The sequence below is a fragment of the Sciurus carolinensis genome, chromosome 16 (genome assembly GCF_902686445.1).
Source record: "Sciurus carolinensis chromosome 16, mSciCar1.2, whole genome shotgun sequence".
NCBI lineage: Eukaryota > Metazoa > Chordata > Mammalia > Rodentia > Sciuridae > Sciurus > Sciurus carolinensis.
This window is the reverse complement of record NC_062228.1, coordinates 51,936,216-51,963,305: the sequence shown is the minus strand read 5'-3', so window position 1 is coordinate 51,963,305 and position 27,090 is coordinate 51,936,216. Positions and strand designations below refer to the sequence as shown.

General features: G+C 47.6%; 1 protein-coding gene across 1 annotated transcript; it reads left to right on the top strand.

The window, feature by feature from the left end:
- Window positions 1-5,453: 5,453 nt before the first annotated feature.
- Window positions 5,454-9,802, top strand: Lypd3 (LY6/PLAUR domain containing 3). The gene is made up of 5 exons (XM_047529417.1): window positions 5,454-5,615; window positions 6,229-6,360; window positions 7,125-7,295; window positions 7,619-7,780; window positions 8,773-9,802. The coding sequence occupies exons 1-5, from the start codon at window positions 5,531-5,533 to the stop codon at window positions 9,276-9,278; spliced, it is 1,056 nt and encodes a 351-aa protein (XP_047385373.1). The 5' UTR covers window positions 5,454-5,530; the 3' UTR covers window positions 9,279-9,802.
- Window positions 9,803-27,090: the final 17,288 nt, after the last annotated feature.

Below are 27,090 nucleotides of genomic sequence, written 5' to 3'. Positions count from 1 at the left end.
GGCTCTGCCTCCCCAGCACAACCTGCTCACTCTGCCTGGTGCTTCTCCCATCGTGCCCTTCCTTGCTGCTGAATCTGTCTCCCCCTCTGGACTAGGGCTCTCTTGATCACTACTGAGTCCTTGTCACACAGCAAAGGGCTTAGGTGGTGCAAACTAGGTGCCGAAGGAATGTCTTGTGGTTGAATAAATGAGTTAAGGGTGCTAAGGACCGGGAAGAGTTGTGAACAAGGCAGACAGCTCTGGACTGACTTCATCCTTTAGATCTTACTTGGCGAGTCTCTTGTGAGAAGCTCTGGGCCACATGTCCTCTCCCCCTCTCGCCACCAGCACTCAAGGCTGTCTCTGAGGACAGCTCTTTCCTTCCCTCAGACAGCCCCCTTAAGGATCTAGATCTATGGGGGGAAGGAAAAATAACAGAACGAGACAAACGTCATTACCCTAGGTACATGTATGATTACACAAATGGTGCGACTCTACTTCATGTACAACCAGAGAACAGTTATACCCCATTTGTGTACAATGAATCAAAATTAATAAAAAAAAAATCTAGATCTAGTGCTCCTGAGTCCTGGGAGTACAAACGCCCAAATCCCCAGGTCTTCCAAGTGTCTCCACCTGCAGGTGTGAGACTTCTGGATTCTTGGACCAATTAATCCCCCAACCCCTTGCTGGGACCAGCTTCACAGGCATGTGACCAGTTTTGTGTTCTGCGATCATCATCTGGAAATTCTTAATTTATCTCTGAGTTCGTGTTTGGTAATGAAGTTTGGTGGGACCGTGGAGTTTGAAGGAAGGGATTGAAGTCTCAGGTCATGGGTGCCCCCCCATTGCCCCCCACCTCCCTGGCACAGGTTCTGTCTCCTTTTCCCTTCCTGAACTTGGCCGTCTGACCACTGCCACCCTCCACTCCTGGCAGGGGACTGAGTGCAGGCGCAGCAAGATTGGGTTGGGTACTTGTGCCACATCTTGGGGTGGAGCACGGTGGTGGCCCCTGGTGAGGAGGGGAACCCCTGTGAGGGTCTGTGCTGGCCCCACCAGTATCCCTATGTCACATTTTCCTTTTGCTCTGGACCTCAAAAATTATGCAGCTGAGCTGGGTGTGGTGGTGCACACCTGTAATCCTGTCAACTAGGGACACAGAGGCAGGAGGATTGCAAGTTTGAGACCAGCCTGGCAACTTGAGACTCTGTCTCAAAATAAACTTTAAAATTTTTTTTTTAAAAGGCTGGGGATGCAGCTCAGTGGTAGAGCACCCCTGGGTTCAATCCCCCTGCCAACAAAAGCAACTGCATGGCCCTGCCCACACCTTCCCTCATGTATGTCCCATAAAGTGTGTCCCAGAGGGAGTGGATCTGAAACCAGAGCCTGCCCCGCCCCAGGGGTCACGAACCCCATCCTGGATGTGGCCCCAGACTTTTCTGAGGCCCCTGTGTGACCTCCAGCGGCTGGGGCCACTTCCACGTCCACCTTGACCCCTCCATTTATCTACTTGAACCAGATTCTGAACTGTCTGCAGTGAAGTCTGTGGAGAGGAGCAGCCAGCGCGAGTGCATGGCGGTGGCGCATTCAAAACTCCCTCTGGTCTCTGGTCCCGGGCCAGGTGTGGGTCAGTGGCCCAGAATCTAGGCAGGCCTGAGCAAGAGGAGACTCCCCACCCTGGGTCTTACTCCCTCCCAAGACGCTAGTTCTTCTGGTTGGGCCAGTTGGGGTTCCTCCCTGAAACTCTCCCACGCTGCTGGGGCCTCCTGCTCCCAAGCACACAATAATAGTATTATCACTCTGCCCACCGCTCACTGGGTCTTCACTCGTCCTTCAGGAGGAAGGGTTTTCATACACATTCGGCAAAGGAAGGAGCTGAAGTTCAGAGAGGGAGACTGAATCGTTTGGGATCACACAGCAAGAAGGCAGGATGAAAATTTCAGTCTGTCCAATTCTAGATTTGATACTTTGCCCAATGCCTCAATCCACCATAAAAGACAACTTTTCCTTTTTTTATATAAAGGATCCCTTGGAGCTTCCAAGAGGTGAACCAGATGTGGGGCTGGGATTCTGAGTTAGGAACAGTGAGGCAGGAGCCAGTGCTGAATGACCTCACAAGAAGTCATTCACTTTCTCTCTCCAAGCTTCAGCAGGATGCCAAGTGACCCCACCTACATGACAGAGGTGCTTGTCATTGTCGGGAACCAGGGTATCCCACGAGGTCTGGAGAACACATACCTTCAAGGACACAGCCGCTATTTTTCTTGCTATCAGAAAGCAAGCCAACCAGATGGAGCCCAGTCTGCTGCGTGAACTTGAACCTCTCTGGTCTCGGTTTCTTCCTCTGTGAAATGGGCACTTCTCTCCATCCTTTAGTTAGGAATTCACAAAGAGGTTGCTTTAAAACAACGAGCTCCCTACCTGGTTCACAGTTGGAGCTCAAGATGTGGGGGCTGTTGGTAACCAATACCAATAGTAATAATAACAACCTATTTAATGACAGCTAACTTTTTTTTGATACTGGGATGAACCGGAGGCACTTTACCACTGAGCTACATCCCCAGCCCTTTTTGTTTTTTATTTTGAGACAGGGTCTCTCTATGTTCTTTCAAACTTGCAAAACTCTTGCCTTAGCTTCCCAAGTCCCTGGGATTTTAGGCGCATGCCACCGCATTAGGCTATAGCAAATGCTTTTGTAGCACCTAGAACCAGGCCCTGTTTGAAGCATTTACATATTTAACACTGATCCCCACAGCAGACATAAGGCAGATACTGTTAAGGTCTCCATTTCACAGATGAGGACGCAGAGGCACAGAGGCCAGCGATGATCGGCTTCATGGTTGGTAGCCAGCGTGCCTACATACCTAAGTGTCAGTCTTCAAGCCAGACTGCCTGAGTCCGAGTGTGCCTCACTCACTTCCTAGCTGTGCGACCCCGGGCAAGGGTTTAGCCTCTCTCTGCCTCCATTCCCACTGTCTTTAACATTTCTCACAGAGCTGTTGCACTGTTGCATGGAGAGTGTGAATCAGTGTCCAGCACAGAGAAAAAACTGAGAAAAGTGTTTTGTCATTATTTCTGTTTATATAGGAAGTCCGAACATCAAGGCATTGAAACCACTTCCCAAGGTCATACAGCAAATCAGTGGCAGAACTGGGACTCAGACCCAAACCTGGTCAGCTCCAAAACTAAGGATCATTGCAAAATTTTATCTTAGGTTCAACCTTAACAAGCAGCAGCAGAGGCCTTTGAACGCAAGCATGGATTCAAAGCCAAGTTCTCCTCTTTCAAACCTCCCCTTCCTAATCTGTTTCCTCATCTGTGAAATGGGGCTCAGTCCTCCCTTTACAGACAGGATTCACAGAACATACTAAGTATAGAGCAGGTGTTCAGTAAATGATCATTAAAAAGTCATCCTTACCTTAAAAGTGAGGATTAAATGTGACATTGCATGCCCCGTTTAGAAGAGTTTCCAGCACACAGTAAATACTTGATTCTTGGTCATTGCTATTATTGTTTTTTGTTGTCATTGTTATTACTGTCATGACATGGTTTGTGGCAAGAGCTCTCTCAAAATGCTCTTGAAAACCTCGCATTGTCTTTTTGCTCCCTTTTGATCCATCAGTGATCCCGATCAGTTCTTCCTCCTATTTTGGATCTTTTCAATTTTCACCTTTTCTTTTGCTACAAACTCAGGCTAGGTTGCATCATCTCTTGCTCCTGCCATGTTCTCCACCAGGAACACACCTTTGGTGGAGAACAAGTGAGGGAGAAGGCCCATCATGGGGACCTGGGAGGAGTACCAGTAACAGGATATTAGAAGAGACTCATTTTAAGATTTGGACTCATGGGTGGTGATTTTGAGGACGGTCCCAGAAAGTGGGGTTTGCTCTGGTTTTAGATACTGTCACCAAGTAGGGGTAATGCTATGGTTGGGTATTTTTATAAATCTTATTTATGAGGCAGGGGAGACAAAGCAAGGTTAAAGTCGTAGCTTATATTAATAGAATAATATAAACAGTCACTTGTCTTAGGCAGGATATGAGGATGCGTCATTTTGTGGGTTGCGTAATGATCTTATTTGTTTCTGTGTTCAGACATGGCTGTGGAGTGGTCTTGATTTTGTCTGCATCTTTCACCGTCACAACGTGACCTTGGCTGACGCTGGTGTTTGTGAGAATATTTTATGTGCAATCGAACCCTCCACCTCTCTGTGAGTGCCAGGCCAACTCCCAGCTCTCGGGCTGCTTTTCTCCTTTTACCTGGGACACTGCCCAGCTCCGGCTCCCTCACTTGTCCTCTGGTCTTCTCTTGCTCCTTCTAGACTCCTTTTCCTTTTATTTTCCTTTTTCCTTTTTTTTTTTTTTTAACATGGAGGCCACAGTGGCCCCTTTCCCTTGCTTTTATTGAAGAAAAAGTTCCTTCAGTGAAGTGCATAAGTATACGACTCAGTGATTCTGTAGGAATTTGATATGCAGTTATGAGTTGTAAAAATTTACCCATGTTGCTGCACACACCATTTGCTGGATCTTTCCATTGCCATGTAGAGGCCCATTGGGTGAATGGACCACTGCTTATTTTCCATTCTTTTTTTTTTTTTGGTGGTGCTGGGATGGAACCCAGGCATGCCAGGCAAGCGCTCTACCACTCAACCACCTCTCCAACCCTCCATCTATTTCTTGATAGATGTTTGCACTATCTCCTGGATTGATCATATTGAAAAGCAAATTTGATCATGTCCCCCAGTTGATTTAGACCCTCTCAAAGATTCCCCACTTTACTCACAATTAGTCCAGATCTCTTCCTGGGACTTACCCCTGCCTGACTCTTCTGCCTCAGTTTCCACCCTTCTGCCCTGGGCCCTCTGAGCTCTGAGCCTCAGCTTTCCTTTCTGAATGGAGAGTGCTGCTTGCCACTGCTCAGCTTTCCCACGTGCTACTGTCATGACTTCCTGGCCACCTGTTCCACCTGGCTAAATCCATCATGTCTGAGGTCACCTCTCAGACTACCTCCTCGGAGAAATCCAGTCTCACCCCTAGACTCCATCCTTGCCGGTAGCTCCCCACACTCCTCCACTGCCCTAGTCGCCACTGTGAATAACAGTGTGCCAGATGATTTGATTAACATCCGTCTGCCCCAGCAGACCCGGAGCTCTGCGAGGCCTGGCGATGGTTCCCTTGTTCTCTAGCACCACCCACACCAAAGTGGGGCACACTGTACGCGCTGGTTAGATAGTTACTGAATGCTGATGCTGAGTAGCCCCTGCTTTCTTCTTTCCTCCGCACCCCCAAACATAGACTTTCTCCCAGGGACTGTCAGGAAACCTCGACTCCCGCTCTTTCCCTCCTTGGCATCTGCACAGGGCAGGGGCCACTCTCCCTGTGGGTGACGCACCTAGGGGCGGGCCCGCCCGCCCCGCAGCGGACGCTGAGTTGGCCCGGTTGGGCAAGGCCAGGGTTGCCCCGGGGTAGGTTACTCATCCTGGGCTCAGGTAAGAGGGCCCGGGTTGGGAGGCGGCACACCCAGGGGGACGTCGAGAGAGCAGCACCGAGCCATGGACCCCGCCAGGAAAGCAGATGCCCGGGCAGTGATCTGGAGCCCAGGCTGGCTGCTCTTGCTGCCGCTACTGCTTCGCGAAGGTGAGTCTGCAGCTGGAGGATCTGAGGAGGTAGAGCGGGGGCTCCTGGGGAGGAGGGCCCCGCCCCCTACAGAGAGGGCTCTGGGGAGGATCTCCCACCGCGAGCAGAGAGGCTTGTAGGGAAAGTTCTCGATCCTGGGCTGTGGAAAGGGTTCTCTTGTCCTGGGCAGAGGGGTTATGGGCACAGTTGTCATTCTCAGCAAAGGGGGCCTGTGGGAATGGTCCGGGCCCCGCTCAGACAGGACTGTGGGAAGGCATACCTCAGTGAGCAGTCAGCAGTGGGAAAAGTTCTCCCACCTCGATCAGAAAACTGCGGGAAGGTATCCCCCCTGTCCTGGGACGAGGGACTTCACGGCAGGAATTCCCTACTTGGACACACGGAGCTTGGAGAAGGATGCGCCCACCCTAGGCCTATGGGGGTGAGAAGGAAAAGGGTCCAGTGTATCCGTGCCCCCCGATTTGTGGGAAGGTTTCCTCTACTCCTGCCCTGGAAAAGTCTGTGCATGTGCAGTAGGATTCTCATCCCGGGGACAGAGCGTGGGAAGCACTATTTTTCCTTTGCGGGAGGAGGCGTTAGCAAGGATCGCTCAGTTCTACTCGGCCCCGCGCCCCAGGAACGCAGGCCCTGGAGTGCTACAGTTGCGTGCAGAAAGCGGACGACGGGTGCTCTCCGCAGAAGATGAAGACCGTAAAGTGCGCGCCGGGCGTGGATGTCTGCACAGAGGCCGTGGGGGCGGTGGAGACCAGTGAGTGCCACCGCGTGGTCCACGCGCCCCTGCTGGGTTCTCCAGCCCTGCCCCGCCTCCTTATAGATTTATCTGATTCAGGCCATAACCCTCTAACGCTGTCCCATTCCTCCCCTTCGGCACCGCCTCACCCCTCCTTCCGGGGGTCTGACAAGGGTCGGGAGCCGAGAGTTGAGAACTGGGTGGGACGGACTGGCGGAACCCGAGTCCGGGACAGGGAATTATCCTATCCGCCCTTTCCTCTCCATCATTAAGACCTCCCTATTCATTTCAGTTCTTGCGGGAAATTTCCCCCACCCCAACCCAGACTCCACCATCCAATGGGGCTCTTGGTCATGAGGCTCCCTCAGGAGGGCGATCCTCGGTTCCAGGCCGAGGATCCACCCCTCTGCCCCACACCCTCTGTGGAAGCCCCTTGGTTCCCAGGCTTGGTTTTTTGTAGAATCCCTCTCTCCAGGGTCACCCCAGGGGGCCCGCCCCTGTCTGATCCTACACATTTTTTGTCTCTGGGTTCCTTCTGATACTGCTTTCTGCGGCTGCGACTCTTTCACGGCTCCTAGTTTTACTTTTGGTCCTCCCTCCTCGATTATGTCCCCCTTCTGCCATCCAGTGGGTCCTCTCCGACTCTGCTCTTGGAAGCTCAGCCCGCAGGACCCGGCCCCTCCTTCGGCTCGGGTGGGTCCGGGCCGGCTGATCCGGGCTGGTCTACCTCGGGGTTCTTTTCGAGGCCCCGCCTCTCTGACCCCGCCCCTCCCTCTTCGCAGTCCACGGGCAGTTCTCGGTGGCAGTGCGCGGCTGCGGTTCCGGACTCCCGGGCAAGAATGACCGCGGACTGGACCTTCACGGGCTCCTGGCTTTCATCCAGCTGCAACAGTGCGCTCAGGACCGCTGCAACGCCAAGCTCAACCTCACCTCGCGAGGGCTCAACCCGGCGGGTCCGTGGGGGCGGGGCCGAAGGCCAGGGGCGGAGCCACAGCGGCCCCGGGAGCTGGGGGTTCGCCATCCCGGGGGGTGGCGGGGGTACCCGTCCTGGCTGGGGTGGACTCAAGCTTCTGGGGACAGCAGGCGGGGCTTCGTCACCGTAGGCATCGAGTGGTAGAAGCCGGGGGCTGAGCTAGGAGCCTGGTGGCGGGGGTGTCGCCGGTGGATCGGAGCCCCGCCCTCTATGGAAACGCATTTTCTAGGGGCGGGACCCCGGGACTGAGCAGTGGTTCCCGGGCCCTCTCCATCCTTGCTTTTCGCCGGGTTTTCCTCGCAGGCAACGAGAGTGCCTATGAACCAAACGGCTTCGAGTGCTACAGCTGCGTGGGGCTGAGCCACAAGAAGTGCCAGGGTACAGCGCCGCCCGTCGTGAGCTGCTACAATGCCAGCGACCGCGTCTACAAGGGCTGCTTCGACGGCAACGTCACCTTGACCGCAGGTGAGCGAGCCTGCTGTCGGTGACAGTTGCGAAGTCTTCCTGAGGCACCCTGGGCGGGAGGGGGGCCTTTGCCCAAAGGGTTTCCCCACCTTCCACGCTTTCTAGGGATCCTGGAGCCTAAGTGCGTGTCTTGTCCCAGAGCATTATGGGAAATGCAGTCCCATCTCCAGGTAGCTTGAGGACAGGGATGTTTTTGTCCTAATTTTTTTTTTTTAATTTTTTTTTGGGGGGTACGTTTCCATAGAGGTCTTCCAAGTATAAAATATGAGGACATGCAATGGAAAATATATGTAAGCCTCTAAGCTTCTGCCAGGTCCTAAAACTCAGGAATCCTCACCTGTCCAGGGTTTTAGGATATATATGGTTCCGTCTCGGCCCCCACCTCGGGGAACCATGGGAGACGAAATTCCTCAACTCCATCTTGCACCAGGTGTGCTATGGGAGATGTAGTTGCGATTGATTCAATTTTGGCGGATATGGAGTGGTTAGTGGTGAAAGGGACATACCAGAAGTTCATTCTGATCTTTGGTCATAGGAAAGATAATGAATACCCCAGTCCCAGCCTTTATAAATATATATGAATATATACGAATATATATGAAATATATATATATATATATCCCCCTCCACCCCCGGTGCTGGGGATTGAACCCAGGGCCTTGCGCTTGACAGGCAAGCACTCCAAAAGCTGAGCTATATTCCTGGTCTCTGAGCCTTTATTTCAAGGCAGACTTGTAGTTCAGGCTGTACACTTTCTCTCAGAGCACTGTGTAGGAATGTGGCCCATGTGTCAAAGACAGAGGGACGGTGTTTGGTTTAGCTGGGGGATGGGGAACCAGCTTAGAGATTTTTAGATTAATGGGTGCAGAGCCTTTTCTGTTCCATTTTGGGGTTTTCTGTTCTGGTCTTGCTCCAGAAGCCCTTGAGTTTTATTCTGACTGTGCCAACCTCTCTCCCTCCAACCACTAACTATCTGTGTCTCCCTCTTGCAGCTAATGTGACCGTGTCCTTGCCTGTACGAGGTTGTGTCCAGGATGAGTCCTGCACCCGGGATGGGGTGACAGGCCCGGGGTTCACACTCAGTGGCTCCTGCTGCCAGGGTTCCCGCTGTAACTCGGACCTCCGCAACAAGACCTACTTCGCTCCTCGAATCCCACCCCTTGTCCTGCTGCCCCCTCCAACCACTCTGGCTCCAACCACTCAGGTCCCAACCACCTCTGTCCCCACTCCCACCTCAGCCCCAACTGTCCCCACCTCTTCCACCAAACCCACCCCAGCCCCAACCAGCCAGACTCCTCCCCAGGAAGTACAGCCCGAGGTCTCCCGGGAAGAGGAGTCAAGATTGACTGGAGGTGCCGCTGGCCACCAGGACCGCAGTAATTTGGGACAGTATCCCCCCAAAGGTGGGGCTCAGCACACCCCTAACAAAGGCACTGCAACTGTGGGGGCTGGGCTGGCAGCTCTGCTGTTGGCTGTGACTGCTGGAGCCCTGGTATGAGCTTCTCTACCTGGAAACTTCCCTCTCACCTGACTCTCTGCCCCGGGGACCAGCTCTCCCTTACTTCCATTTCCCACCGCTGGACTGGGCTGGCCCAGCCTGGGTTCTGTAGATGTCCCGGGTTCCTCCAGCTTCAGCTGCACTGGTTTGCAGCTTGGGGAAATAGTTACTCTTGTAACTATTTACTATATAAGCTGCCAGGGTGTTCTGACTTTTCCAAGCAGCAACTGCATCCCCCTCATGATGCCTAGGACAGAGTGAGAGAAGTCTGCTGTCCCAGGGAGGTTGGTGGAGTGAATGACAAACTTCCCGTCCATTATCCCATGGCCCAGCTGCATTATGGGGATCAGTGACTTCCACCCCTGAGCTCTGCCGCAGGCTCCTGCGTCTTTGTGGGAATCCTGTCCTCAGTCTTCCATGCTAGACGGTGAGCTCCTCCTTGGCAGGGACCATGCCTTCGCCTCTGTGTGGCCAGTTTTGGGCACAGAAAGGCTTCAAATAAAGATTTAATACTTTGTACAGTGCTCTAAAGGAGTCATTTCCTTCTTATTTATTTTTCACAACAACCTTGAAGTTCAGTGAGGGCGGGTATACCAAGACCCTCTGCAAGTGGAGAAGCTGAGATCTAGAGCCCCAGGTGGGGATCATGGTTGGAACTCCTTTTATCTTGTGGGGGTCAAGCCGGCTTGTAGGTGATCCTACAGGTGAGGGGAAGATCGGTGGAAATCATTAAGCAGTATGGAGGGGTGACTGGGCTTCCAGCAAGCCAGGAGCAGAAAAAGCTTCAGGTACTGAGTTGGTGCAACCTCCCCAGGACCCACGCTCCTTGCCATCCATCTGGTTTATGAAGAACCAAAAGTCATTCACCCACCTAGACTCATCTGGTCCAAAGGAGCCAAAGGTGCTGCTGTCCATTTTTGCTTCATGTTGGGTGGGGACTTGGGACCTGAGCCCAACTGCCATATCTCCTCTCAATAAGAGGAAGCCTGACCCTAGAGGGGGAAAAATGGTCCTGCTAGGTGTTGGGACTGCTTGATGTGGGGGAGACCAGATGTGGGGAACAGGGAGATAATAGTAATATTACTAATATTACTATTAATCATAGACAAAACAATAGTAAATAATGATTATAGTAAAAGAATAAGAGCCTGAGTGGTCATTATTTAACACTTGTCCTATAATGTATGTAGTGCATTGACAAATGGTAACATCAGTCCTAGTTACTGTAGGGGCTGAGGTTGTCGCTCAGTGGTAGAGTGCTCGCCTGGCATGTGTGAGGCAGTGGGTTCCAAAATCAGTACCACAGAAAAATAAATAAATGAAATAAAGGTATTGTGTCCATCTACAACTAAAAATTTTTTGAATTAAAAATTAGTTACTACAGTTATAGGAATTTAGCAATTAAAGAAAGTCTTGCCAGATACCAGGCTATCCTAGGGGTATTTATACCCATTATCTCACTTAATTTTCCACCTAAATCCTCAGATGGAATGGGAGAAGCTGAGGCTCAGAATGGTGAAGTAATGAATCCACATCAAGTGATATGTTTATTATGTACAGGTACTACTTTAAGTACTAAATTGGATCAATATATTTAATCTATATAACCACCCTATGAGGTAAGTATTAATCACCAGCACTTTACAAAATGAGGGAATCAGGTCCAGAGAGGTTGAGAAACCTGCCCCAGGTCACCCAGTTAATAAGCAGTGGTGTCTGGATTTGAACCCAGGCAGACTGGAACGACAGAGTATACACCTTAAGATTAACACCCCCCAGCCCTACCCCGCCCCTGCGCCCACCCCTGCCACAACTTGACTAAACTTTATCTTTTATTCAACTTTAGGCAGACTTCTTCCTGTCTGTGGGCTCTTGACCTCCCTCCGAGTCCAAGTCTTAAAATCCAGATGGCCTAACCACAGAGCCCCCTGACTTCCCCTTTGCAGAGCATTTACTTTAAATAAGGTATTGTCAATTTCTTTCTCTGCATGTTTGAGATGTATGTGAATCTCAAGCTCTTGCTAGTTCACATCCAAGGACATGCCTTTCTCAAAGATCTGGGAGCCCTCTCTGAATTGCCAGCATCAGAGTGCTCCTATCTACCAGTTTCCATAGTGGTGCAAGAGCTTATCTTTGGTAGGTATCTTTAGTAGGTCTCTTTGTCATGAAGACACAAGAAAACTCCCTTTTCAGTGGGTGTGATGGTGCACACCTGTAATCCCAGCTACTAAGGAGGCTGAGACAAGAGGATCACAAGTTTGAGGTCAACCTGGACAACTTAGCAAGATCCTGCCTCAAAATAGACTAAAAAGGGCTGCTGCGGATATAGCTCAGCGGTAGAGTGCTTGCCTAGCATCCGCGAGATTCTGGGTTCAATCCCCAGTGCTGAGGAAAAGAGAATTCCCTTTTCCTTTGGGCAAAGCCAATTAGCAAAGAAGGTGACCTTAAAAACCTGGCAGCCCCTTGTTTCAGCAGAATCAAGTTCAGCTGAGTTCGGCCTCTGTCTCCTCTCATAACACTCATGAACCAAGTCTTCCTTACCTGTTTAACATAAGTCGGTCCAAGTTTTGCTTTGACCATCATGAGCTGCTAACTAGCATGTTATTTGGGCTCACGCTGAGAGCTTGGTCACTCAGCTTGTCTTTGTCACTTCCACAGTGCAGGACTCCTGGGTTCCTGAGGGTGTTGAGGCTGTAAATCCTTCTCACATCACCTCCACTCCACAGGGTCTTTTTCCCTTTTGTGAGGGCAGCGTTCCAAAGTGGGGAAAGACTTAGACTTCTCCTTTTGCCACTGGAGCTCAGGGTCAGAGCACTGGCCTGTCACTCATGAGGTTTTAGGCCCCACCCCAGCACCACAGGAAAAATTAAAAGACTTTAGAATCTTCTCTTGAGCTTAACTCAGCCTGGGTTTCTGCTATGGAGGCCCCCGTCCTTTCCCAAGGGTGTCCTGACTGTGTTCTGCCGGGGCCCAGGTTAGGGGAGGCCACAGTCTGAAAGTTGAAGCAGATACTACAGGATATTTCTAAGATTCTCACACAAATATGAACATGTGTCAAGCATCTTCTGTACCTCATTGATTAATGAGGGAATCAGGAAAATGTTACCACAGTTCCAAGAACATTTCAGGCTGCTGTTTTGTTTTTGTTTTTGTGTATGGGAACAGGGGGGGGGGGGTTGGCACTGGAGATGGAACCCAGGGGTGCTCTACCGCTGAGCCACATCTCCAGCCCTTTTCGCGTTTTATTTTGAGATTGGGTCCAGCTCAGTTGCACAGGCTGCCCTGCAAATAGGGATCCTCCCTTCCTCAGCCTCCTATGGGATTACAGCTGAGTGCCACTTTCAGTTTCAAATGACATTTGGCCGTCAGGGAAGCTGAAATAAATTTGCAAGTGAAGGTGAAACCAGTCAGAACCCACAGGGAAATCAATGATTGTACTCCGCCAGACAGGATCTTGTCCATTGCGGTAGCTAAGACGATGAGAAGAAGCCACGGCCCAGAAGGGCATGCTCCCTGCACTGTGGCCCTTCACGCTATCACAGAGTCCTTCATCGCCTGGAGTCCTTGGTGTGGGGGGAGCCCCAGACTCAGCACGTCCTGATGTGCAGCGAGGTGGGACATTTTTCAAGCACAGATGAGGGACAGAGGAAGAATGACCCTCCAAGCACGGCTGCCGTATCAAAGCCACCAAAGTTGCAGGGAGTCATCGTCCCCGGCCCCTTTCTCACCTCCATAGCTAAGCAGCCGCCAGATGTCGTCCACTTTCCAAGGCTGCCAAATAAAGCACCACAAACCGAGTGACTTAAAATGGGGCTGGGGGCTGGCTCGCCTGGCACATGTGAGACCCTGAGCTGGATCCTCAGCGCCACATGAAAACAAAATAAAGGTATTGTGTCCACCTACAACTAAAAAATGCATGTATTAAAAAAAACAGAAATATATTGCCTCACAGCTTTGAAAGCTGAAGATTGGAAATCAGGTATTGGCAGGGACACGCTCCTTCTGAAGGTTCCAGGGAGGCTCCGTTCCCCTGCCTCTCCCAGCTCTGGCAGGCCCAGGCGTCCCTTGTATATGCATCACTCCCGTCTCTGTCTTTTAATGGCATTCTCCCTGTGTCTCCTGTCCCCTTTTCCCTCTTCTAAGAATACCCAGCCAGAGGCTGAGGCAGGAGGGTCACAAGTTCAAAGCCAGCCTCAGCAACTTAGTGAGGCCCTACGCAACTCAGTGAGACCCTGTTTCTAAATAAAATATAATAAGGACTGGGGATATGGCTCAGTGGTTAAGCACCCCTGGGTTTAATCCCTGGGACCAAAAATAAATAAATACATAAATATATAAATAAACAAATAAGTCAATAACCAGCGGTGAATCGTTAATGATGTCTTAACTTCACATCCTGAGAGGTTCACTGGGAGAAGGAAGCAACCTGCTGAATACTCCTGTCCTTAACCTGCTTCTACATTATGTCACTAGTGCATATATCCCCACCTCGCCCCTAGGGTTACTGTGAGGTTTAAATGAGTATCACATTAAACCATTTGATGATACACTAAAAAAGGAGAAAATTTTGCTTACTCCCACATCATGAGGTTACTCACCTAAGTTTTCTCTAGAACCTTTATATTTTCAGCTTTTATATTGAGGCCCATGATTCACTGAAATTAATGTCTGGCATGGTGTGATGGAGAGGTGGAGATTCATCTTTTTTTGCAGGGCTGGGGATATAGCTCAGCTGGTAAAGTGCTTGCCTTGCAAGCACAGACCCTGGGTTTGATCCCCAGCACCGCAAAAAAAAAAAAAAAAAAAAAAAAAAAGAATTGGAGTCATCTTTTTTCCAATTGTTCCACCATGATTGGTTGGAAACACTTTCCATTTGGGACCGCTTTGAGATCTCTTTGACAAAACCACAGGGTTAGGGGTTAGGGCACATTGTCTCCATCTGAGAATCTTGTAGAAATGGAAACATACAATATTCATTCTATTGTGTGATACTTCTTTCGCTCCCTGTGACGTGGTAAACAGTAGTGGTTCTTCCATCCTATCACATCAGAGGTACCGCCATCAACGTGAATCAGCACGACTTGTCCCTGTCGCTCTTGGCCTTGACCTGGCTGAGGTGGTGCTTCCAGGTCTCTTCACTAGGACATTAGTCCACCCCCAGTGTCTTCCCTACTCTACTTTGGGAAGCAAGTTCCCACTCGTAGCCCATGCTTACAGAGCAGGGAGTTACACTCCTCTCTCTTCAGGGCAGAGTTTCTACATTATTTTTTGGAATTTTTCTGCTTGAGAGATTTGTCTGTTCTCCATTTCTTTTTTAATCAACTCACATGGAATCCTAAGTATTCACTTTCCACTTTGAATTATAATCCAGTACTACTTTATGTATTTGGGGACTCAAATTGTTCCAGCTTTGGCCATCCGGAGGGCTCTGGTGTCCCTCCGACGTTCTTCTATCTGTGTGGACTTCCTTTCTGGTATGGCCACTGAAATTCTCTTGACTTTTGCAGCATTAACAGGGATGTTTACAGTCTGCCCTGCCCATGTGTGGTTTGCGGGTCATGCGGAGATCTGGGTGGCATTTATAAAAAGGATTTTGGGTTCTTCCTTTCTGCATCTTTCCTTTCTGGGATTTCTCCTCATACCTTACAGTTGTCCTTTGATTTTACAAATCAGTGAGACTACAAGATTTGGGGGAAGGGGTACTGGGGATTGAACCCAGGGGCACTTAACCACTGAGTCACACCCCCAGCCCTTTCTTATATTTTATTTAGAGGGAGGTCTCACTGAGTTGCTTAGGGCCTCATTAAGTTGCTGAGGCTGACCTCGAACTGGAGGTCCCCTGCCTCAGCCTCCTGAGCCGCTGGGATTACAGGTGTGCGCGGCAAGACTACAAGATTTCTACTTAGGGCACCAAATGAACCCTCTCCTCAGTCTAAAACACCAAAAATCCACTGGAAATTCAGTGTCTGCTTTTCTATTCTTCCAACTATAGAAACTATTCCAGCTTTACTTATTTCTGGTCAGTCTCCAGTGCAATCAGATTGTTATTTTAAATATGATCTGCAGAGTTTATAGTTGCTTCCTAGGGGAGGGAGGCTCAGTAGGAGTCACTCCTTTATGGCCTGGACCACTTTTTAAATGTCACACTGTCAGGTGTGGTGGCCCCCTGGTCTCCAGGCCTTGGGTGTCCAGTTGTGCTCCCCGCCCATTCTCCACCCCTTTCCCGGGGATAGTGGGAGGAGCTTTGGGGAGAGTGGAGAAGGCATGAAGCAGGACAGTGGGCAGGTGAGTGGACTCAAAGTTGAGGCTGATTCCTAGGCGAAATTAAGGGCCCGGCAGATTTCACCTATTTAAAATCATGAACTTAAAGTAACACTTTTCAGCATGTGTTATGGTTTGAGTGTGAGGTGTCCCCCAAAAATCATGTGTGAGACAATGCAAGATTATTCAGAGGTTTGTGTTCTGAGAGCCTTAACCCAATCAGTGATTCATCCCCTGATAGGGATGATCTGGTAACTGACGGTGCGTAGGGTGTGGCTGGAGGAGGTAGGTCATTAGGGTACATATTTGGTGAGCTGAGCTTAGTCTCTCTCCCTCCCTCTCTCTCTCTGCTTTCTGATCATCATATGAGCTGCTTCCCTCCGCCACACTCTTCCACCATGATGATCCGCCTCACCTCCAGCCCCCAAGGAATGGGGTCAGCTGTCTATGAACTGAGACCTCTGAAACTGTGAGCCCCTAAATAAACTTTTCCTCCCTTAACATTGTTCTTGTCAGGTCTTTCAGTCATAGCAGCAAAAAGGCTGACTAAAACAGTAGGGTGGGGTGATTTTTTTTTTTTTTTAGCTTTGATCACTTATCTTGGGGACAGGCAATGACTGGGTCAAAAATTGGATATTACCAGATCATCTAAACAAAATTGGGAAGTTGAGAGTATATGCAAAAGAGAGATGATGAGTGAGTGGAATTTAAGGTTGGAAAGGAGGAAAGTTAGGACCTGGGAGATTGACAGATCATTCACTCATTTGCTCAAAACTTTTTTTTTTTCCCAAGTGCTAGGGATGGAACCCAGGGTCTCGCACATGGTAGGCAAGCAGCCGGTCACTGAGCCGTATCCTCTTTCCTCCTCCTCCTCCTCCTCCTCCTCCTCCTCCTTTTTCTTCCTGTTTGAGACAGAGTCTCACTAAGTGGCCAAGGTTGACCTCAAACATGTGATCCTCCTGCCTCAGCCTCCCGAGTGGCTGGGATTACAGGCATTGGCCACCAGACAAGGGAGGAAGACATCTGGAAGAGGCTCCCTGTGACCAAATCTGGGACAAGTTGATATTAAGTCGTGATGGTAAAGGATTATAACCCACCGAATATAAATAACCCTTATGGATAAACATGAGTTCATAATGAAATAAATAAGAATCCACATGACTAAATATGAGTTCACATTGATATAAATAAATAAATAAGAAAAAAGGAAAAGTTCTTCCTTGTGGTCAAAAGTCCACTCATGAAAGTAGCAGGAAAGATGGACTCAGAGTACTGCTGGGCAGCTCGTGTCATAATAATCATGGATTCAGTTAAGAATCAGTGACAGATGCTGAAACCAGCGGCTGGGAATCCGCCGAGTAACAAGATATGTTCACAGTTTCTCTCTCCACAAGATACTAATGAATTCCATGGAAGGAAATAGTGACATAAAAGGAAAAATCTGGCAGATAACTTTAACCAAGTGATGAAAGCTAACATCAGGGGTCACGGGACAAACAGACATCATGTGCCTCCTGATAAGCAGCACTGAGCAAGGCCACGGCATCACTTCCGTGGTATTTGGCAAAACATGCATAACCTGAATCTAATCATGCGGAAACATCAGACAAGACAGCTGAGGGCCATTCTACAAAATAACTGATCTGTACTCTCAAAAACATCAACGTCCTGGGTGTGAGGGCGCACACCTGTAATCCCAGTGACTCAGGAGGCTGAGGCGGGAGGATTGCAAGTTTGAGGCCAGCCTCAGCAACTTAGAGAGGACCTAAGTAACTTAGTGAGACCCTGTGTCAAAATAAAAAAATGAAAAGGGCTGGGGATGTGGCTCAGTGGTTAAGTGCCCCTGGGTTCACTCCCTGGTACCACAAAAAAAAAATCAATGTCATCAAACACAAAAAAATCACAGAGCCCATTCCAGGAGAAAGGAGACCAAAGAGGAGGTCAGTGGTACATGGTCAGGAGCTTCTTCGGCTACAGATATTACTGATAGAATCTCAATGAGGTTCGCAAATGAGATCATGTATGTTTGGTGTTGATTCCTGACCTTGATATGTGTGCCATGATTATGTAAGAGAATGACCTTGGGTTTAGAATATACACACTGCCACTGCTGGGGATGTAGCTTGGCCGTGTTATGGGGCGCAACTTAAGAACAGACCGATCACCTCTGAGAAGTCCAAATTTGAGAGTCTTTATTAAGCTGGCCAGCTGACTGTCTCACACAATGTCCCAAAATATGGTTATTGGGAGAACAGCCCCGACCACAGAGTTGTAGGGGTTTTTATACCAAAAATCACATCAATCATAAGTGTCTGTTGCTATGATTCAAAATTACAAACTAACATCATGAGATCATCGACAGAGGGGGAAGTGGGTCAAACTGACCCTTACCTAGGTACAAACTAAAGAATGGTTGCTAACATCCACACAATTACCGTTTACATGGTACATTGGTTACTACATAGGAGTTGCCATTGTATATTATTAAACATGTCACACCAAGTAACTGATGATGGGCACAGAGGTGGGGTGTTCCCATGGGAGAAGCTTATTTCCTACATAACATGGAGTCTCAGAGCAAAATGGAGTCTGTTTAGTCATTTCCCTTAGAGTCTGGCCTACAACATTCTCATGGAGCTAGATCTGTCAGTCCATTACAGCCGTAAAGCACTTGCCTAGCATACTCAAGATCCTGGTTGGATCTCAGCGCTGCACAGACACACACACACACACACACACACACACACACACACAAAGGTTAATACTAGAATATACACACTGATGTATCTTTAGAGGCAACATCTGCCAATTATTTTCAAATTGTTCAAGAGAAAATATTTATATACACAGAAAATGATAAAATAAATGTGGTGAATGATAACTTTGGGGAATCCGGTTGAAAGGTATCTGAGAATTGTTTGTATTCTTTTTACAACTTTTCTATAACCTTAAATTGTGTCAAAAAATTAAAAAAGAAGCCAGACACAGAGGTGCACACCTGTAATCCCAGCAATTTGGGAGGCTAAGACAGGAGGATTGCAAGTTCAAGGCCAACCTCAGCGATTTAATGAGGCCCTAAAGAACTTCGTGAGACCCTGTCTCAAAATAAAACATAAAACAAGGAACAGGGGTGAGACTTAGTGGTTAAAAGACTGTGGGTTCAATCCCCAGTTGCAAAAATAAAAAAAAAATGAATAAAAGAAAGAACACATGTTGATAATTTACCAAAAATAAATGGTAGTGGTACACCTACCTTTTAGAGTAGTTGAGGAGATTAAAAGGAGTATATTGATATATAAAACAGGACAAATTGGCCTCTTGGAAGTGCTCAGTAAGTGTTGTTGTTGTTGTTATTTTCAGGGACAGGATCTTGCTACATTGTCCAGAATGACCTTGGCCTCCCAGGCTCAGGTGATCCTTCTGCCTCAGCCTCCATAAGGGCACATGCCACCGCACCTGACAAGTGTCACTTATGTTATCTCTGCGTCTCCTGCAATTTATAGAGAGTAGATATTTGCCTACTAAATGCTCACTCCATTTTTTAAAAATATTTTTTGTAGATGGACACAATACCTTTATTTTATTTATTTATTTGTATGTGGTGCTGAGGATCGAACGCAGTGCCTCACATGTGCGACGCAAGTGCTTCACCACTGAGCCATAACCCCAGCCCCTCATTCCATTTTTAAAAAACAGTCATTGTTTATACGTGCCAAGAACTATGCAGACATTGTACCAATCACTGGAAACCACAAAGCACTCTTATTTTTTTTTATTATTATATACAAATGGGATACATGTTGTTTCTCTATTTGTACATAGAGTCAAGGCATACCATTTGTGTAATCATACGTTTACATAGGGCAATGATGTTTGATTATTTTTTTTTCCTTCCCCCCCACCCCTCCCACCCCTCTTTTCCCTCTATACAGTCCTTCTTTCCTTCATTCTTACCGCTCTCCTTATCCCTAACCCTAAACCTAACCCTAAACCTAATGCTAACCCCTCCCACCCCCCATTATATGTCCTCATCCGCTTATCAGCGAGATCATTCGTCCTTTAGTTTTTTGAGATTGGCTTACCTCACTTAGCATGATATTCTCCAATTTCATCCATTTGCCTGTAAATGCCATAATTTTATCATTCTTCATTGCGGAGTAATATTCCATTGTATATATATGCCACAGTTTCTTTATCCATTCATCAACTGAAGGGCATCTAGGTTGGTTCCACAATCTGGCTATGGTGAATTGAGCAGCAATGAACATTGATGTGGCTGTATCTCTGTAGTATGCTGATTTTAAGTCCTTTGGGTATAGGCCAAGGAGTGGGATAGCTGGGTCAAATGGTGTTTCCATTCCAAGCTTTCTGACGAATCTCCACACTGCTTTCCAGAGTGGCTGCACTAATTTGCAACCCCACCAGCAATGTATGAGTGTACCTTTCTCCCCACATCCTCGCCAACACCTATTGTTGCTTGTATTCTTGATAATCGCCATTCTAATTGGGGTGAGATGAAATCTTAGGGTAGTTTTGATTTGCATTTCCCTTATTACTAGGGATGTTGAACATTTTTTCATATATCTGTTGATTACTTGTACATCTTCTTCTGTGAAGTGTCTGTTCATTTCCTTAGCCCATTTGTTGATTGGATTATTTGTATTCTTCGTGTAGAGTTTTTTGAGTTCTTTATAGATTCTGGAAATTAGCGCTCTATCTGAAGTATGGTTGGCAAAGATATTCTCCCACTCTGTAGGCTTTCTCTTCATATTGCTGATACTTTCCTTTGCTGAGAGAAAGCTTTTTAGTTTGAATCTATCCCAGTTGTTGATTCTTGCTTTTATTTCTTGTGCTATGGGAGTCCTGTTAAGGAAGTCTGATCCTAAGCCAACAAATTGAAGATTTGGACCTACTTTTTCTTCTATAAGATGCAGGGTCTCTGGTCTGATTCCAAGGTCCTTGATCCATTTTGAGTTTAGTTTTGTGTAGGGTGAGAGATAGGGGTTTAATTTCATTCTATTGCATATGGTTTTCCAGTTTTCCCAGCACCATTTGTTGAAGAGGCTATCTTTTCTCCATTGCATATTTTTGGAACCTTTGTCTAGTATGAGAAAATTGTATTTATTTGGGTTTGTGTCCATGTCCTCTATTCTGTACCATTGATCTACCTGTCTATTTTGGTACCAATACCATGCCATTTTTGTTACTATTGCTTTGTAGTAGAGTTGAAGATCTGGTATTGCAATACCCCCTGCTTCGCTCTTCCTACTGAGGATTGCTTTAGCTATTCTAGGTTTTTAATTCTTCCAGATGAATTTCATAATTGCTTGCTCTATTTCTGCAAGGTACATCATTGGGATTTTAATTGGAATTGCATTGAATCTGTATAGCACTTTAGGTAGTATGGCCATTTTGACAATATTAATTCTGCCTATCCAGGAACATGGGAGACTTTCCATCTTCTAAGGTTTTCTTTAATTTCTTTCTTTAGTGTTCTGTAGTTCTCATTGTAGAGGTCTTTCACCTCTTTTGTGAGATTGATTCCCAAGTATTTTATTTTTTTCGATGCTATTGTGAATGGGGTAGTTTTCCTAATTTCTCTTTCTGAAGATTCATCACTTATGTATAAAAATGCATTGGATTTATGAGCATTGATCTTGTAACCTGCTACTTTACTGAATTCACTTATGAGTTCTAAAAGTTTTCTGGTGGAATTTCCAGGTTCCTCTAAATATATAATCATGTCATCAGCGAACAGGGATAGTTTGAGTTCTTCTTTTCCAATTCATATCCCTTTAATTTCTTTGGTTTGTCTAATTGCTCTGGCTAGAGTCTCAAGGACGATGTTGAATAGAAGTGAAAGAGGGCATCCCTGCCTTGTTCCAGTTTTTAGGGGGAAAGCTTTCAGTTTTTCACCATTTAGAATGATATTAGCCATGGGCTTAGTGTAGATGGCCTTTATAATGTTAAGGAATGTTCCCACTACCCCAATTTTTTCTAGTGTTTTGAGCATGAAGGGATGCTGTATTTTATCGAATGCTTTTTCTGCATCTATTGAAATAATCATGTGATTCTTAACTTTAAGTCTGTTGATATGGTGAATGACATTTATTGATTTCCGAATGTTGAACCAACCTTGCATCCCTGGAATAAAACCCACTTGATCGTGGTGCACTATCTTTTTAATATATATTTGTATGCGACTAAAGCACTCTTATAAAACAGTATTTGAAGCTGGGCGTGGTGGCGCTCACCTGTAATCCCAGCAACTCGGGAGGCTGAGGCAGGAGGATCAAGAGTTCAAAGTCAGCCTCAGCAAAAAGAAGGCACTAAGCAACTCAGTGAGACCCTGTCTCTAAAAAATAAAATACAAGATAGAACTGGGGATGTGACTCAGTGGTGGAGTGCACCTGAGTTCAATCCCTGGTACCAAATAAAATTCAAAAAATAAAAATAAAACAGTATGTGCACGTGTTTTCCAAATTTCATTATAAAAATCGCACACCAACAGGCAAGTTGAAAAGATCAGGCGTGAACCCCACTTGTCCTCCCTCAGCTTCAGTAATTTTAAAACACTTTGCGAGGCTCTCCTGTGAGGCCAACCCTGAGGACAAACATCAAGTCGCTTCCCCGAGGTTTCCCAGAGCTTAACTCTGAACCCAGGCCGACTGGCCCTGGAGGGCCCCAAACAACTAGTTGACATAAACGTGTTTGGAAATGAGTGGGACAGGCCCTGCCCTGACCTTCTGCAACTCACCGTCTGTTCAACTGGATAGCCCAGAGGGACAAGTGGCTGCAGACACTTGAGTTAGAATCCATCACAACATCCAATACCATTTAGAACTGGGGAGACGTTCGGCCAGCTGGGGGCTTCCTCCCGTAACCCCTCTTCTCTTTGGCCTTTTTTTTTTTTTTTTGGCTCTGGTTTGTGTTTCCAACTTCTCTTCTTCCTGCATGTGCTTCTCACTCTTTCCTCACTCCCCACCTCTGACCTAGCATTAGCACAAAGCCCCGTGTCAGCCCACTGTGACCCTAATGGCCTCGATGAGTGTCATTTTAAACCTCCCAGTGGGCGAAGTCAGTGTGGCGTTTATGGCCTGCCTTAGAACAGGGAAGTCCCAGGAAGAAGCCAACATGTCGCTTGGGTGGGGCAGGTCCACCCCAAAGTCACCTGGGCAGGTGAGTTGCCTTCTGTGAGCCCAGGTGTCTCAGGGGTGCCTTGCACACAGTTCCTAGGGGCAGCGTGAGGGTGGCGGAGATCGGGTCTTAGGCGTCTAGGAACCTGCAGCTGCTGCTGTTTCTGAACCCTGCGTCTTCTGTTTTTTCTGCTCATAACGCACAGGTTGTATCCCGCGGTTCACATGGAAACCCAATCTGGGGTTCAAGCTACCGAGTTAGAAATCTCCAGGGTGAGAGTTTATCACCATCAGATATGGGGACCAAGGACCCAAACCTCAGTTGGGGACGGTGCTAATCGGATTTTTCTTCCTGAAAAGTGAGCTATGTGAGAAATCTGACAAAAACATGAAATCATTTCAAAAACATGGTGGGATGGAGTTTTTGACAAATCAGATAGATTTGAGGCTTTTTTACAAAATGGTAGCAGACCATTCTGCATATTACCTTTTGTTTTTTAAAGGCGGATACTGGGGATTGAACTCAGGGGCACTTGACCACTGAGCCACGTCCCCAGCCCTATTTTGTATTTTATTTAGAGACGAAGTCTCACTGAGTTGCTTAGTGCCTCGCTGTTGCCAGGCTGTCTTTGAACTTGCCTTGGCCTCGCCGGCCACTGGGATTACAGACATGCACCACTGCACCCAGCTGCATGTGACCTTTTTAAAACAGTATTATTTTCAAGATCTTTCCAGATTAGCAGAGATGTGTCTTTTTTTTTTTTTTTTAATGCTCATAAAACATCACACTGTACCATTGTTAAATTGTCCAGTCCCCTTCCGATGAATATCTAGCTTTTTCTAATTTTGATCTTTGGAAGAGATTCTTTGGAAAGGATCTTTCGACAGCCCCTCCCTCGGAAAGAATGATTTCTGGGTCTTTGAAAAGCAATCTCCAGGTTGAGCACGGGTGGGAATTCCCACCACCAGGCGAGCGTCGGGCAGTCTGCGCAGACCGGCGCGGTAGCCACGCCCACATGCAGGTGCGGGGCACTTGAAATGGACAGTATGAGACACTGAGGCTTTCCTTTCATTCAATATTAATTAACTTAAAGGGCCACACGTGGCTTATGGCCACCACATTGAACGGAGCAGCTTTGATGGACAGCTGCACGTTGGCAAAACGGGGCACTGCCCTCTTGTAACTGGGTGCCATGCACAGATAGTGGTTCCCCATTTGGGATTCAAGCATTGGGCATCAGTTCTCCGTGACTCTGCAAGACTGTTCTGGGGAACTAGTCTGTGCTTTTTGATATCTGCCATTTATTCTCTTTGAGCCTCAGTTTCCCAATCTGTCAAATGGGGAACAATAGCATTCCTTTTGTAGGGTGCTATGAGGTCAGGTTAAAACCCTAAGCCAGCTCCAACTTTTCCTAACTTGGGATTGCCGAAGCAGAGGCTAGAGAAAGGAGGAAGAGGAAGTGAGGAACAGGAGGAGAGAGTCAGGTGAAAAGACACAGAGGGGGAAATGACAAAATCTCGGCCCTCCGTTTTCTCCCAAGGTGTCAGCTTTGAGATCCACGTGTGCCAAGTAAGATTTCAAAATCAGGCAGGGCTTGCTGGGGACAAGGGACAGGGTGGGTTTGCTTAAACTGGGCTTCCAGGTTTCTGCTCTTCCCAAGTGAGTATTTTTAATGAAGGGCTTTTATTTTATATTCTGCAGTGCTGGGGATGGAACCCAGGACCTCACACATGCTAGGCAAGCACTCCACCACAGAGCCACATCCCCAGCCCCTTTTATTTTTATATTGAGACAGGGTCTCACCAAGTCACTGAGGTTGGCCTCCAACTTGTGATCCTCTTGCCTCAGCCTCCCTTGTAGCTGAGATTACAGGTATGAGCCACCACACTTGGCTATATTTTAATTATATAAGTAGTATACAGGTGCCTTCTTGCTGTGAAACATTTTTAGAAATACAGAGAGTAGCAGTGGTGCTCTCCTATAATCCCGGCAGCTCGGGAAGCTGAGGCAGGAGGATCATGAGTTCGAGCCAGCCTCAGCAAAAATGAGGAGCTAAGCATAGAATATAAATATAATACAAAAACGGGCTGGGGATGTGGCTCAGTGGTTAAGTGCCCCTGAATTCAATCGCCAGTACAAAAAAAAAAAAAAAAATAGAGCAAAAGGTCCTTTTTACGATTGGGCCATCCATTTGTTACACAGGGGATATTTGGAAATGTCTTTCAAAATGAAAAATGTGCATCATTTTTTCTGTGATTATTTTAATGGACAGTAAATTCTTTCCAGCAGAAGCTGGAAGCTTACAAGCATCTTTCGTCCCTGCAGCCTGCAGATCTCTACATTCTCCAAACAGACTTTTGGTTCTGTTTACCCCTATTTTTTCCCCTTTATCTTTGCAAGGGAATATCACAATTAAAAATTAAAATTTTTCTCTGTGTGGCACATTCACTGACAATAGCAATTTTCTCTTGCCTTAAATGTTGGAGTGGCATTCTGAGTAAACATACTCTCTCTTTTCATTTAGAAAAAAAGTCCCTCCACCCTGTGTCCTATGTCACGGGGTGACCTAGGAATCCCGTCGTAATGCACAAAATCACCCTTTTTCTTTCCACTGGATTGAAGGAGGAAGCGTAATTTTCTGCAACCATAAACCACATGCAACACACTCTTAACTGGGCAGTTTTCCTCCTGGGTGTTTGTCGTACCGGCATCGACCCGTATGACTGACGTGGAGTCTGCCCAAGGACGTTAACTGTAGTAGTGTTTGTAACAGCAAACAATAAAAGCAACCAAAGCAAGCCAACCAAAACAGATCGCAAACCTAGGAACCTTTCAATCCCTGAGCACCAAAACAAAAACAACCTCCCTGTTCCCGCCACCCGACGAAACTAGAATAAGCTCGATATTCATCAGAAGGGGACTGGATAACCTAATGACGGTACATTCAGACAGCGCGATGTTTGATGAGCATTAAAAAAAGCTACATCTCTGTATTAACCTGGAAAGATCTTGAAGATAATACTGTTTTAAAAAGGTCATAGGCAGAACGATCTGCTGCCTTTATGTAAAAAGATGATCTCTGTATAAATGCTGGTCTGTGCCTAAAAAGGTCAATAAATACCACTGCCTCTGAAAACAACCGGGTGGTCATGGGATCCAGGGACCACTGTCTGAATGTCCAGTCCCCTTCTGATGAATCTCTCCCATCCTTCTGCTCTGCGATCTCGGACACACTACATGTCTTCTCTGATCCTCAGCATCCCCATTTGGAAAGGGAGGGTCCTTAAATGAGAGTTGGCTCTCTCCTTGCCGAGGAGCACCCTGGAGATGCCTGCTGGAGAGAGGTGCCTCCCGCACACCCCCGGGTGGTCTGGATGTCCCCAGGAGCTCGCTCCAACTTCTGCTTCACACAATGAAAAAGAATCAGAAGCACCAGGCAGGGTGGCCCACGCCTGTAATCCCAGTGACACGGGAGGCTGAGGCCAGAGGATCGCAAGTTCAAGGTCAGCCTGGGCAACTTAGACCCTGTCTCAAACAAAATAAAGGTAGAGCACCCCTGGGTTCAATACCTAGCACAATAAATTAATTAATTAAGAGTCCGAAGCACCAGCCTCCTCTGGTCTGCAGTCCGCTGTGCAAGGGGATTTTCCCAACTCCTTGGAGACAGGATTTGTCCGCATCTCTTCATTCCCATCCACACCCTCTTACTTGGAAGTAGCTGTGGGATTCCCCCTCCACATTCTCAAATCATGAGCATTCTTTCCACTGAGGACTCTGGTGGGGATGGTAGCAGAACCCTGATCTCGTGCTCACCAAGAGCGCGCAGTCCATGTAGGAGCCCCTCTCTCTTCTCTGTGCAGAGAGCCTGGTGGACTGGGTACAGATTCCTGCTCCTCCAAGAGCTTGAGACTTGGGGCAAGGCCCACTTTCCATGCCTCGGTTTCCTCATCTGTAACATGGAAACAATATCAGTCCCTGCTTCACAGGGTTGTTGTGGGGACGTATTAATCAGCTACTATGTCTGTATCTACTCCCACTCTCTGAAGGGAATTTTGTATGATTCCTAAATGTTTAGGGAATCTATTCATTTCTCTCTACCACCTGCGCCAGGCCACCCTTCTCCTCTTTGCTCTCTGTTCTCGCCGCTTCCACCTTTGCATCCTGTGGTGGCCATTGCTCCTGTTCAGCAGTTGCCTGTCCCCCTAGACTTCTGGGCATAGGGAAAGCTCGCACTTTCCTGGGCCTTAAATGCATGGCTAGCGGCTTGCCACAGTCAATGAGAAAGAGCAGAAGTGTCAAATATTACATCCAGGTGGAAGCATTTAAGAGCTAATATGTGAGATGCTTCATCTTCTCTACCCTCTTTGACATGACTGGCAACTTTCCAAATGGTGGAGCATTTGTTAGCCAGGGA